General features: G+C 40.9%; 1 protein-coding gene across 1 annotated transcript in view; it reads left to right on the top strand.

Moving 5' to 3' along the window:
• The first annotated feature begins 2,232 nt into the window (after positions 1 to 2,232).
• The window catches only part of LOC101167524 (NACHT, LRR and PYD domains-containing protein 12), a 35,155-nt gene continuing 25,647 nt past the window's right edge, over positions 2,233 to 11,740 (top strand). Inside the window, exons 1-5 of the mRNA XM_078939476.1 lie at positions 2,233 to 2,354; positions 4,847 to 4,984; positions 5,067 to 5,144; positions 6,168 to 6,356; positions 8,514 to 8,699. Of these exons, the coding sequence (XP_078795602.1) occupies positions 4,899 to 4,984; positions 5,067 to 5,144; positions 6,168 to 6,356; positions 8,514 to 8,699 (539 nt within the window). The 5' untranslated portion in view covers positions 2,233 to 2,354; positions 4,847 to 4,898. The remainder of the gene's footprint in view (positions 2,355 to 4,846; positions 4,985 to 5,066; positions 5,145 to 6,167; positions 6,357 to 8,513; positions 8,700 to 11,740) is intronic.

Below are 11,740 nucleotides of genomic sequence, written 5' to 3'. Positions count from 1 at the left end.
AAAAATCTCCATGTTTTTTGGTCCAATCAGAGCTAAAAGCGCAGGAGATGTCTCTGCTATTCACTCCTCCCTGTTTCTCCATCTCTGCTTCTTCCTCTTTCTCCAGTAAATCTGGGAACTTCTCTGTTCTCTGAGCTGAAAGTTCTCCTCTATGCTGATGACTCTTTGTTGTCTTCAGCTGAAACATCAGATACTGATAACATGTTCATGTGTGATGGAGGATCAGGAGGATCTTCCAGATGAGCTGCAGCTAAAGTCATCATGGAGACTGGGAGAAGGTCCTCCGTCTTTCATCTGGAATGAGGAGATCAGGAGACTTGGTGATGGAATGAAGGCGTTCAGGAGTGAGAAAACGTGGGAGTCTGAGAGGACAGAAGACATGTGTCCTCCTCACAAACAAACTTCGTCTTCTTCTAGGTTTGCTCACATCTCAGGAGGATCTTTTTCTTCATCGATCTTTTCCGTGGTTTCATGGATACTGTGATCAGATGGGTGGAGAAAGTCCTCTCCACCCTCCTGGAGGAGAAGCTGCAGCTCTGCAGAACCTGTGCTGTGATCCTAGAACCTCCAACAGACTGCCAGCTGATGAAACAGCCTGAGAGCAGAACATTGATCTGATCTGTTGGAACCGACTCCATCCTGAAGCTTCCTTGCTGAGTCCCTGTCCACCAGGGGGCAGCACTCCTTCAATCCAGCTGCAGGAAACCTTCATCTTTTGAAGAATCTGCAGCCGTTCAGACACGCCCTGCTACTGAGGAACAAGGAAGTCCTTCAAGAATGTGGTTCTGCTGCAGAACATTCTTCCAAACTCAAGCTGCTCCTCCTTCAACGGCAGAGAAAAAGTCCCACAGATCACCTGGAAGATCCACATTCTTTCAGTTTGATGTTTTCTTTGTGATCTAATCTCTTCCTCAAACGGCTTTTCTGACTTGTTCACATTCAGACTGTCAGGGTTCTGACTTTTTCCTTAATAAAGAGAAGAACCACACAGGAGATGAGAACTTTTGCTAGACTTCTGCAGAAGGAGAATCGAGCTGTCACAGAGGAGTTCTGCCCTCCTAGTGCATGGAGCCTTCTTTTATTGAAAACTGAAGGTTGCAGACATGAATGTTGGTCATTTAATCAGAAACAACAGGAACATCATATTCTCGTATAATCAGAACTTTTCAGGTCATTGTTTTCTTACTGAATGATAGAAATGAAACAATCATATTATGGAGATTATAGTGTGCAAGCAAATGATAATTATATAACTCTAACACAGACTTCAATCTGCTCAGTTCTGAGGAGAGGAGAGCCATCATCTTCTTACACTTTCGGCTTCTCCCATCAGGGGTTGCCACAGCGAAACAACCCTCCCACGAGGATGAGTTGCATGGTAAACTTGGGAATGTTTTTAAGCCGGATGCCCGACCTGATGCAACCCTCTCAATCCAACCGGGCTTGGGACCGGCACAGCAGCAGAGAAGGGAATAGGGAGCAACCCGGGATTGAAACCTGGCTTCACGGACGGAAGGCGCCGCATACCAAGACGAGCTAAACCGGCCCCACAGGAGAGCCATCATCTAAATCCTAAAAACATCTAAATCCTAAAAATATATTTGAATCCTAAACAGAATCCAACAATGTTCCTCTAAAAATCCAATAGAACCTGTGATCAAACTAATAACTATTAATAACTAATAATTATTCATCATCAAATCCGTTTGTTCTTCAGTCATTTTCCTTCAGTTTTAGGATCTTGTGGATTTGAAACGTTGAGCTGGAAGTTTCTGCTTCAGTGTCAGTAGATGACAGATGAGGGGGGGTCATGCACGTCTGGAAGGAGGAGAACAGAAAGCAGAAGGTCACATGACCTTCACTGAGGTCAACTATCTGTCAATCTGACAGTTTGAAGCTCCGCCCCTCCTCCCAGTGACTGTCAGGTTTCTGGTTGAACTTGTTCTCTGTCTTTAGTTTCTCTAAACGTCCTGCTGTGTTCATGGGATGTTTCTTCCTCCATCTTCATCTCAAAATCTCAGGTCACTTTACAAACATCCTTCAGCTCCTGTCAGTCATTTCACCTCCAACAAGAAGCCCCGCCCCCTTTTTATGTCAGGATAACACCTGATCAGATCCTGATCCTCTGACTGTGGGGCAGTGGGTGTTCACTTGGTAGACAACAGGCAGGTTGAGGGTTTGATTCCAGGAAGGCTCACAGTCTGAATCTAACATTAAATTTCCACTTCAGCCCCGCCCACCTGTGCTGCCCCGCCCACCTGTGCTGCCCCGCCCACCTGTGCTGCCCCGCCTCCATCCAGGTGGACTCTTCCTGGTTGTGAGTCAGTGATCAGTGCTGCAGCTGCGTTGACACGGTGAGTGGAGACTCTTCTTCCTCTTCATCTCTTTGCAGAAACTGAAGTGAGTTTGTTTCTGGAACTTTGTCTTCACTAACTTGACTGTTTGTTTCTGAATGTTTGGAGAAGATCTTCTTCTTTCTCTGCAAACTCTCCTCACTCTGCTGTTTCCAAAGCTTCATCATTGTTGGATCAACAACATGGAAGACTCTTCTTCATCAAGTCAACAACAATCAGCTGATGCTTGTTGTGTTTTTTCATTTCTGTCTCCAAACCTTCCTGTTCTCCTCCATCCAAGTCTGTGTGAGAACTCATTACTAAAGTAATAGATTACAGTTCCAGGTAACTGTGTGCTGGAACACAGTAGAGTAATATTTCCTCATTCCATGTTCAGGAACTCTCAGATTCCATCAGACAAACAACCTAGAATAGAAATGTTTGTAGCAGAGAGACAATGAGGCCTTAGTGGATGAAAACAAAGATTTTTCTGCTTTTATTCACCGACTATAAATTCTATTTTTCACATTATCTTAAATAATTGTGTTTAATCTGCTGTTAGTCTTCATTGACCCTAAACTCTGGTTTTTATGTTTCTTGTTTTTAGCACAGAGTTGTTTGTCTAGTTTTTCTAGTTCTGTCATTTGAACTTTATGAGTACTGGAGCCTCCATCAAAATAAAAATAATAAATACATTTACTAGAATAAAGTATTACAATTATGAGACAGAAGTTGTGAATTTATGAGGATAAACTTGTAGGATTATCGGTAAAAGAGTCAGTATTATATGATAATAAAGTTATAATTTCATAAGTTATGAGTTGAGAATGAAAAATAATTATTTTTCTGGACTTTGTCTAAACTTCCTGCATTGATCAAAGTGTCAAACTAAAGTGTTTTTCTGCTCCTCACATCTTTCTCTCTGTTGGAATCTGTCAGAGTTTTTCCTGGAAGCTCTGACAGATCTGGAAGATCCACATTCTTTCAGTTTGAGGTTTTCTTTGTCATCAAATCTCTGCCTCAAACGGCTTTTCTGACTTGTTCACATTCAGACTTCAATCTGCTCAGTTCTGAGCTTTAGCAGAGGAGAGCCATCATCTAAATCCTAAAAACATCTAAATCCTAAAAACATCTGAATCCTAAACAGAATCTAACAATATTCCACTAAAAATCCAATAAAATCTGTAATCAAACTAATAAATCTACATCAAATCCATTTGTTCTTCAGTCCTTTTCCTTCAGTTTTAGGATCTTGTGGATTTCAAACGTTGTGATTCTAACAGACATGGAAAGAAAAGCTTCTCAGCTTCACTGTCAGCCATTTTCCTGAGCTGCATGTGAACAAACTCTCTGTTCCTCTGAGTCTGACTTCAGGGTCTTGGTCCTTCTTTTATATCCAACTCGCTTTTAACGTATGAACCTCCCAGAGCCCTTAGGTCCTCAGGTGCAGGCCTGCTGAAGGTTTCCAGGGTCAGGACAAAAAACCACGTCGAGGCCTCATTTAGAACTATGGGCCTCGTCTGTGGAATAGTCTACTGAGGATGTGAGGGCCTCATCTTCTGTGGAGGTTTTTAAAAAGAAATTAAAAACACACTTTTTAAAATAAGCTTTTAATTAGATTTCATATCATATCTTTTCTAAGCTAGAAAGATTTTTTTTCTTCTTTATCTTTTTACTCTTGTAAAACTTGTGTTTTATCACATTCCAAATGTGTTTAGTTCATGTTTTCTGCTGTGTCTCTGAGGAATATCAGAGAACTGAAGCTCAGTCTGATTGGAAATGAACAGAGACCACCTCCAAATATGGGTTAGAGAGCGGTTCCTGGTTCCAGACCAGGATCCACTTGGGTTTGTTCAGACTAAAAATTTGTTCCTGATTATCAGGAAACAAACTCTGGTTCACTTTACACCAATGTGTCCAGTTTGAAAACACTCTAAGTTTTCTTTTTATGGACTAAACTCACTGAAGCTGAATTCTGATCTCTGATTGTGTTCACATTGTTTTCACTTTACCAGAAATAAACTTTATTATCAGAAATCTTCATGAAACCAAATCGTCCTTCATAGAAATGAGAACAACTTGGTGGTAAATTTGTCTCTTCAGAAGTTTTTCTTCTGCAGCTGTTCTAAAGAAAAGAACTAAAAAGTAACTCTGGACTCATGTTACAGCTTTCAGAGAGTAATATTGTGAAGTAATGGATTACTTTAGAACAAGTAACCTGTAATGTTTTCCAGTATAGAGGTTCAACAGTGGAATCAAAGTCTCTGTTGGAGCTTTGAGAGGAAGAATTCATGTCTTTCTTTCTTTTCTCCTCATTCTTTGATTTCTGTCTGTTTTTCTTGATGCTTCATGTTTCCTGAAGTGTAGAAACAGGAAGTTTGTTGTTTCTTTGTCAAAGTGACTGAATGGAAATGTTGCTGCTGCAGCTCCATGTCTCCACCTGGTGGAGGGAGAGCAGAAGTGCAGCAGCTGATGGCAGCTTCCTCTGATGATGATGAGGGTTTCCTCTGCAGGTGAAGGTGGAAGGTGTGTGTGAGCTGATGTGGATCCAGTGAATCCAGCAGCATGGATCAGTGGGAGGAACCACAGGAGGGAGCCCCTCCCTCTAGAAGCAGAGATGGTAACCATGACAACCAGAGCAGAGCTCAGAGGTGAGATGAACATCTCCAACTGTCCATGATCTTCTCCATGTCAGAGCTCAGGACTCACACCAGCAACCTTCATTCTTCACAGGAACCAACCTGGACCTGAACCTGGATCTGGATCCAGCTTGGGGTCCAAAAGGAGACGCAGATCAAGGGGAAAAAAAAGGTCTAAAGATTTTCATTGCAGTCTAATAAATCTGTTAGAATTTCATTCTTCATCCAGTCTTAGTTCAACATAGATTGATCAGTATAAGAAAAACATTGGAATGAATGTGCCTTAACCAGGTATCTAAACTAGAATCTATTGCTGGGAGGTTCTGCAGAACTTTGGCCCGTTTTGCCGACAGCATTTTGGTTGATGCTAAGTGCGTTAGCCACTAAAAAGCACCACAAGCCGCGGTTTTATGATACTGGCAGCAACATGGCACAGAGTTTCAGTGTTGGTATCCATCCTAAGTAAAAACTAAGTAGTTCATGTCTCATAACAACAGAACCAGCTGCCTCCGGCTGAGATCTTCCTGTTTTGTGCGTGCAGAGCTGCTCAAAGAGGCTCCGTGTGCTCTGCTGCCAACTAGTGGTCGGAAGTTAAAGTGGAAAACAAGAGTCAGACACTGAAATTAATAATTCATTCATCCTGATTGCATTATGAATGGATACAAGTATCGCCAAATGAACTATCACAATATGTCACCAAAACAATTTTGTCCAACATCCCTAGTAGAGACCCCCATGTAAAGGATTCATTAAACATTGATTAAAAAATAATGGGGCCAATTTTTCAATACGTTTCTTATAAAATTCAGCCGGAATACTGTCTGGACCGGGAGCTTTCTAGAATATTTCTGCAATATCTTTCTGCAGTGCTGTAAGTAGTTCAACCTTAATGGCAGCAATGTCAAGCTTTGCCTGTGTTAGGATTGGGTCAGGTGTGGCCTGTGGCTCACATGGAGCCATGGTTGCGACATGAAGGCTGGGCCTCAGTTGCGTTTGAACAACATTGCGAGACTTTGCATTCATTCCAGACATGTTAGCTAACTTAATAAAACACTTATGGAAAACTAAAGCTTCAAAGTGGTTTGAAACTTTAGTTTTCAAACCACAGCTGGATGGAAGTAAAAGTTTGATGACATGTAGAAATGTCACAGATTTTTAAAAATGAGTTTTATTAAAACAATTGTTTTACCATCAGGAATCAACAGAAACCTGGATCTGAACCTGAACCTGAACCTGAAACTGGACCTGGATCTGAACCTGAACCTGAATCTGAACCTGGACCTGGATCTGAACCTGGATCTGGATGCAGCAGTGTTTCCCCCAGGACTGACGAGTCAACAAGTCATATTCAAGAGACCAAAGACGTCAGTTCAGCAGTGGAACAGTGAGTGTTTCAGATGCATGTTTTGAATTCAACTGAAATACCTGCATGCAGTGTCACACAGTTGTCAGAAGGGGGCGTTTGGACAGACTGTCTCACTGCAGATCAGTCTGTTCATGATCTGAGTTCAATAGTTCAACATGGAAAATAATCTGATCAACCTCCAGAACACAAGAAATGAGTTTCTAATCAAACTAATGTTTTTCCATCAGGATTTTACAGAGCTCTGAACATGGATCCAGCTGTGTTTCCTTCAGGACTGACGTGTCAAAGGGTGGTAATCCAGACTCCAAAGACGTCAGTTCAGTAGTGGATCAGTGAGTGTTTGTCAGAGTTTTTGGAGGCTGGATTCTATTTCAGATGATCAACAGTTTTCAGATGAAGGACTTGAGGTCTGGTTCAGTTCTGGATCTCTCTGATCAGACTCACTTGGAGCATCATGTGTGTGATGAGATCTTTTCAGTTGAGTCTTCTGAGAGTCTCTGAGAGACATCAGAGATGTTGGAGAAGAAAACATGTTGACTGCTGACTCTGACTGACAGCAGCTCCAGTCTGATTCCAACCAAATCAGGAGAAAAGTTCCAGTTTTGGTTCATCATCATAATCATAACAGGGCTAGGCTGATGCTAAATCGCTGAAATGGAGGAACAATTCTTTTTTAAAACTCTCCAAGAACATGACATCTCTAATAGCCGGTACCAACTGATTCCATAGTTTAGGAGCCAGCAGAGCAAACTAACGGCCCCCCTGAAACTTACATTTGGTTCTGGGAACCATTAACACAAACTGGTGAGAGGAACATAAGGACTTTAGGGGGGAATATTTTAAAAGCAAACTGGAGAGGTAAAAAGGTGCCGTACCTGCAAAGGATCATAAAGTAAGGACCAGAATAAAAACTAAGTATTGCACTGGCAGCCAGTTCAAAGAGACCAAGATCGGGGTTCTGTGGTCAAACATCTTTGCCCCACAAATAAATCTGGCTGCTGTGTTTTGGACCAGCTGCAGCCTGGCTAATGAAACCTTGGCTAATCCAGTTTATGAAGAGCTGCAATATTTTAGTTTGGATAAAATGAAGGCATGAGTGACAATATCACAGTTTGTTTTTGATATGAAAGACTTAATTCTAGCCAGACTTCACATCTGAAAAAAGCAGGACCTGGTCACAGCATTTATTTGGAGGTGGAGCTTCAGAGCTGCATCAAGTTTCACACCTAGGTTTGTGACCACAGACTGTTCAAAAGGGGCAAGAGAGAGGAGATCAACACCATGATCTTTTTGACCACAACGGTAAACACTGCTACCTCCATTTTGCTTTCATTAAGGCCAAAAAGGTTAGCCAACATCCACGCCCTAACTTCAGCAAGGCAGTCAATTATTGAGTTAATCGTGCGGTCGGGTCCCTCACATATAGGGACATAAATTTTGCAGTTGTCTGCATAAAGGTTAAAGTTCACCTTATGCTTCCAAAACCGCATTCCCTGTGGCAGCAAGTAGATGGAAAACAACAATGGGCCGCATTTAAAGAGCAAGTCTGATGGTCTGAGAGCACCATCAGCAGGATCAGTTGGGAAACATTCACTTTTCTGTAAATGTTATTTTTACCCTGATGGGGAACAGAATTACACTAAAATACTATAAACCGAGGATAGTGAAATTATGGGATCAGTTACATATAATATCAAATCATCGGCATATCACAAAAGTCTGTGTTAAGTCCCTTCACGAGTAATCCATCTAAACAATGGGGCAGACCTTAAAATAATAGACAACGGCTCAACTGCAATGGGAAAAACAAAGGCGATAAGGGACAGCCCTGTTGAATACCGCGATCAAGAGTGAAAAAGTCAGAGTGAGTCTCATTGATATGCATACTGGCTTTGGGAAATGTGTTATGTAGGCAAATCCAGGCAATTAATTTATCGCCAAAGCCTAATTTTTTTAAGTACAGAAAACAAATGCTTAAACTCCACTCTATCAATACTTTTTTAGCATCTGGGGAAATATCGATCTCAGGAAGTTCAGCAGAGTGTTTGGAATAGATTAAATTGAAAAGTTTGTGGGTGTTAGAAGGCAATCGAGGCCCTTTTATGAAGCCGTTTTCTCTTTGGACATTGAAATAATAATAATAATAGTGGATTGGATTTATCTGTGCTTTTCCAGACGCTTAAAGTTTCAACAGAAACCTGGACCAGGACTGGCCCCAGGACCTGAACCTGAACCTGGAATAAGACCTGAACCTGAACCTGGATCTGAATCTGGATCTGGATCCAGCAGTGTTTCCCCCAGGAGTGACGAGTCAACAAGTCATATTCCAGACTCCAAGGACATCAATCCAGGAGTGGAACAGTAAGTGTTTGTCAGACTTAAAGAGGTCTGGTTCAGTTCTGGATCTCTCTGATCAGACTCACTTGGAGCATCATGTGTGTGATGAGATCTTTTCAGTTGAGTCTTCTGAGAGTCTCTGAGAGACATCAGAGATGTTGGAGAAGAAAACATGTTGACTGCTGACTCTGACTGACAGCAGCTCCAGTCTGATTCCAACCAAATCAGGAGAAAAGTTCCAGTTTTCTCTGGATTTGGTAGACTTGCTTCATCATCATAATCATAATAACAGGGACCGGCCTCCTGTTGATTCCCAGAGTCAGAACTAAACAAGGGGAATCAGCGTTTCAATATTCTGCAGCTAAAATCTGGAACAGCCTCCCTGAAGGCCTCTTCTATGTTCATGTTCAAATCTAGACTTAAAACATTTCTGTTTAGCCGTGTATATGACTGGAAGGTCCTATCTGCACTTTTCTTTCCTTTACATCCTTTATTTTTAACTCAATTTTCAAACTTTCTTTTCTTTTAAAGTAAATTTTACGTTGATTATTTATATGATCTCCTTCCTTCTTTTCACATTCCTCCATCCATTTTAGAAGAACATAAACACTCACCTGAGCACAGGTTATTAGCTCACCTTTGCACTAATAGTTTGCGTGATAGAATGAATGAAAGATTTCACACTTGTTGGTTTAAAGGCATAAGTATGCGTGTGTGAACACTATCTGTTTTGTGTACATGTTGACATGTGAACATTTTTTCAGCCAGCAGTGGGGTATTCCAGAACGCAGGTTATGCTAGCTCCCACGATAAGTTTGAGGCTAAGGAAGTTGATAACCTCAGCTTTCGGTCAAGTTACCATAGCAACTCATGCTCTGAACATAACCTGGTCGGGAGCAGGTTTAGTTGAAGCTTAGTTTGTTTACAGAGAGGTGAAGCAGCATGGTGTGTCCATTTGAAGATGATTTAGTGGATGAAAAAGCTCAGATAATACTTTTTCCACCATGAGAGGATGATAAGACCATATATGGATGTTGGAAAGATAAACTTGTTTACTTTGATCTAACTTCATTATTTGCTTCAGTTAAGATAAATCATTTTTTTGTTAGGTCACCTTAAAAATAACACGTAGTTTTCAGACAATTATTTTCCTTTCGTTCAAAGTAATTCAATTAAGTAGGTGTAACTTTGATGCTGCTGTTAGATCGGCACCGCAAGGGATTCTGGGATATCATTCCCTTTGCCTGTCTGGATGGATTTGGGTTTAGGTGTGGGTTTTTTACAAGATGTGTTCAGTTTAGCTGTTTTACTGTGTTTTGCCGAGCTATTTTGTCCTACTATGCTTAAGTCTCTGCACCATGAGTGAGAGTGAAGGAAAGGATGATGAGTTTATATAGCACCTCTACCACCCAAACCTGTCATGACAGTAATGGAATATTCTGTGATGAATTTTTGCACCCCGTGCATTTTTTCCCATTCTTTTTATTGTTATAAAAATGAGCATATCTGCCGGCTCAAACTTAGACATATGAAAGTTCAAGAAATATAAGTAATTAAGATGGAAAAAAGATTAATGGAGTAATGTGACATTTAGTTAGATAAATACGTAAAGTTGAGTTGTATAAACAATTATTGAGTTTGAATAAATTTAACTAAATTATTTAAATTATTTTTCAGCCGTGTTTCTTTTTTGATGGACTTATAATTTTTATCCGCCGTCATTAAACTCTCAGACTCCGTCTCACTTCCGTCTCAAGTGTCGCGCTTTCTTTTTTTTTTTCCACGCGTTTCCATGGTGACTCCAGAAATCGGCGATCTATTGAGAATGTCTTTATGTACCTGCTGTGCACGTGCATTAATCCAGGGTTACCAAGTCGAGCGTAATTACGCCAACTCATATCAGGGGCCTGTTTCAGAAAGGAGGTTAAGTGTAAACTCTGAGTGCATTAACCCTGAAATCAGGGAAACCCTGGGTTTTCCGTTTCAGAATGGGAGGTTTGTTAAACCAGAGAAAGCAGAGTAAGTCAAACCCGTTTCTGAAAGAGAGGTAACTTATACTCGGAGTCAGTGTCCATGGTTACTTGTGCTGTGAACCTAACCTGGTCGGGAGCAGGTTTTATCCTCTAAACTCAAGGTTTCTGCCAGTCCCCTCCCCTTTTTAAAGACGAAGCGGTATTTGTCGCTTTAACCTTCATTGCCCACATTTCCGTCACACGATCTAAGTGACAAGAATGGCTTGTCCTTTTTGGAGGACCCAATAGACGAGGAGGCTGCATTAATTCCTAGAGAATTACATTTACCTCGTACGAGGATTTTGAGACCTAGACTCGATTTTTTTGTCATTTCCCCATACGTTTTTGTGTGAGCGTTACCTTTTTTCGTTGCAGTCAATTACATATATACAATGAAAACAACATTAGATATTGCTATGTAGATGTTTCATATGTCAAATATTGTCAACAAAGCCTACATCCATAACATGCTCAAATTTGACCTGATTGAATTATGTTTTTATACTTCATTTTTAGCTGCTGCCATGTTCTTTTAATTCCTGCAGGATTGCATCTACATGAAAATGAAATCAGGGACATTGAATTAGATTAATGTAACAATTACTTTTTGGAAACACAATTTGCTAGTACTGCTTACTTTCTTAATCCCATATAGACCTGTACCACTTGATCAATACAAGGGTAGACAAAAGTTCACTTTTAAAAACACAATTCTGTAGCAGCCCATGCAGTGTCTCATGTTCATGCATTTACTACTGCAGTTACGGTAGTGGGACTGTAGGGGGCATGTGTTCTGCTGAGCAAGATTTATAATAAAGAGACATGTGGAGTGAACAGACGTGTGTGTCTGAGCGCCATAATTTCATTCACATCTACCGACACCGAACCCTGTGAGGCCGGCTACAATGCATGTATTAATATTAAACTGACCAACGTTTGCAAGAGGGGAAGGTTGACAAAAAAGTCCTCTAAACATTACCGACGTTAAATGCATTTTCCCCCAGATTGGTTCTGTACACTATGCAGCATTTCATGCAATAACACCAGGAATAA

Source organism: Oryzias latipes, chromosome 2 (assembly GCF_053564925.1).
Source record: "Oryzias latipes strain Hd-rR chromosome 2, Olatipes_Hd-rR_3.1".
In the NCBI taxonomy this organism is placed as follows: Eukaryota; Metazoa; Chordata; class Actinopteri; order Beloniformes; family Adrianichthyidae; genus Oryzias; species Oryzias latipes.
This window is presented reverse-complemented; position numbering and strand designations above follow the sequence as displayed.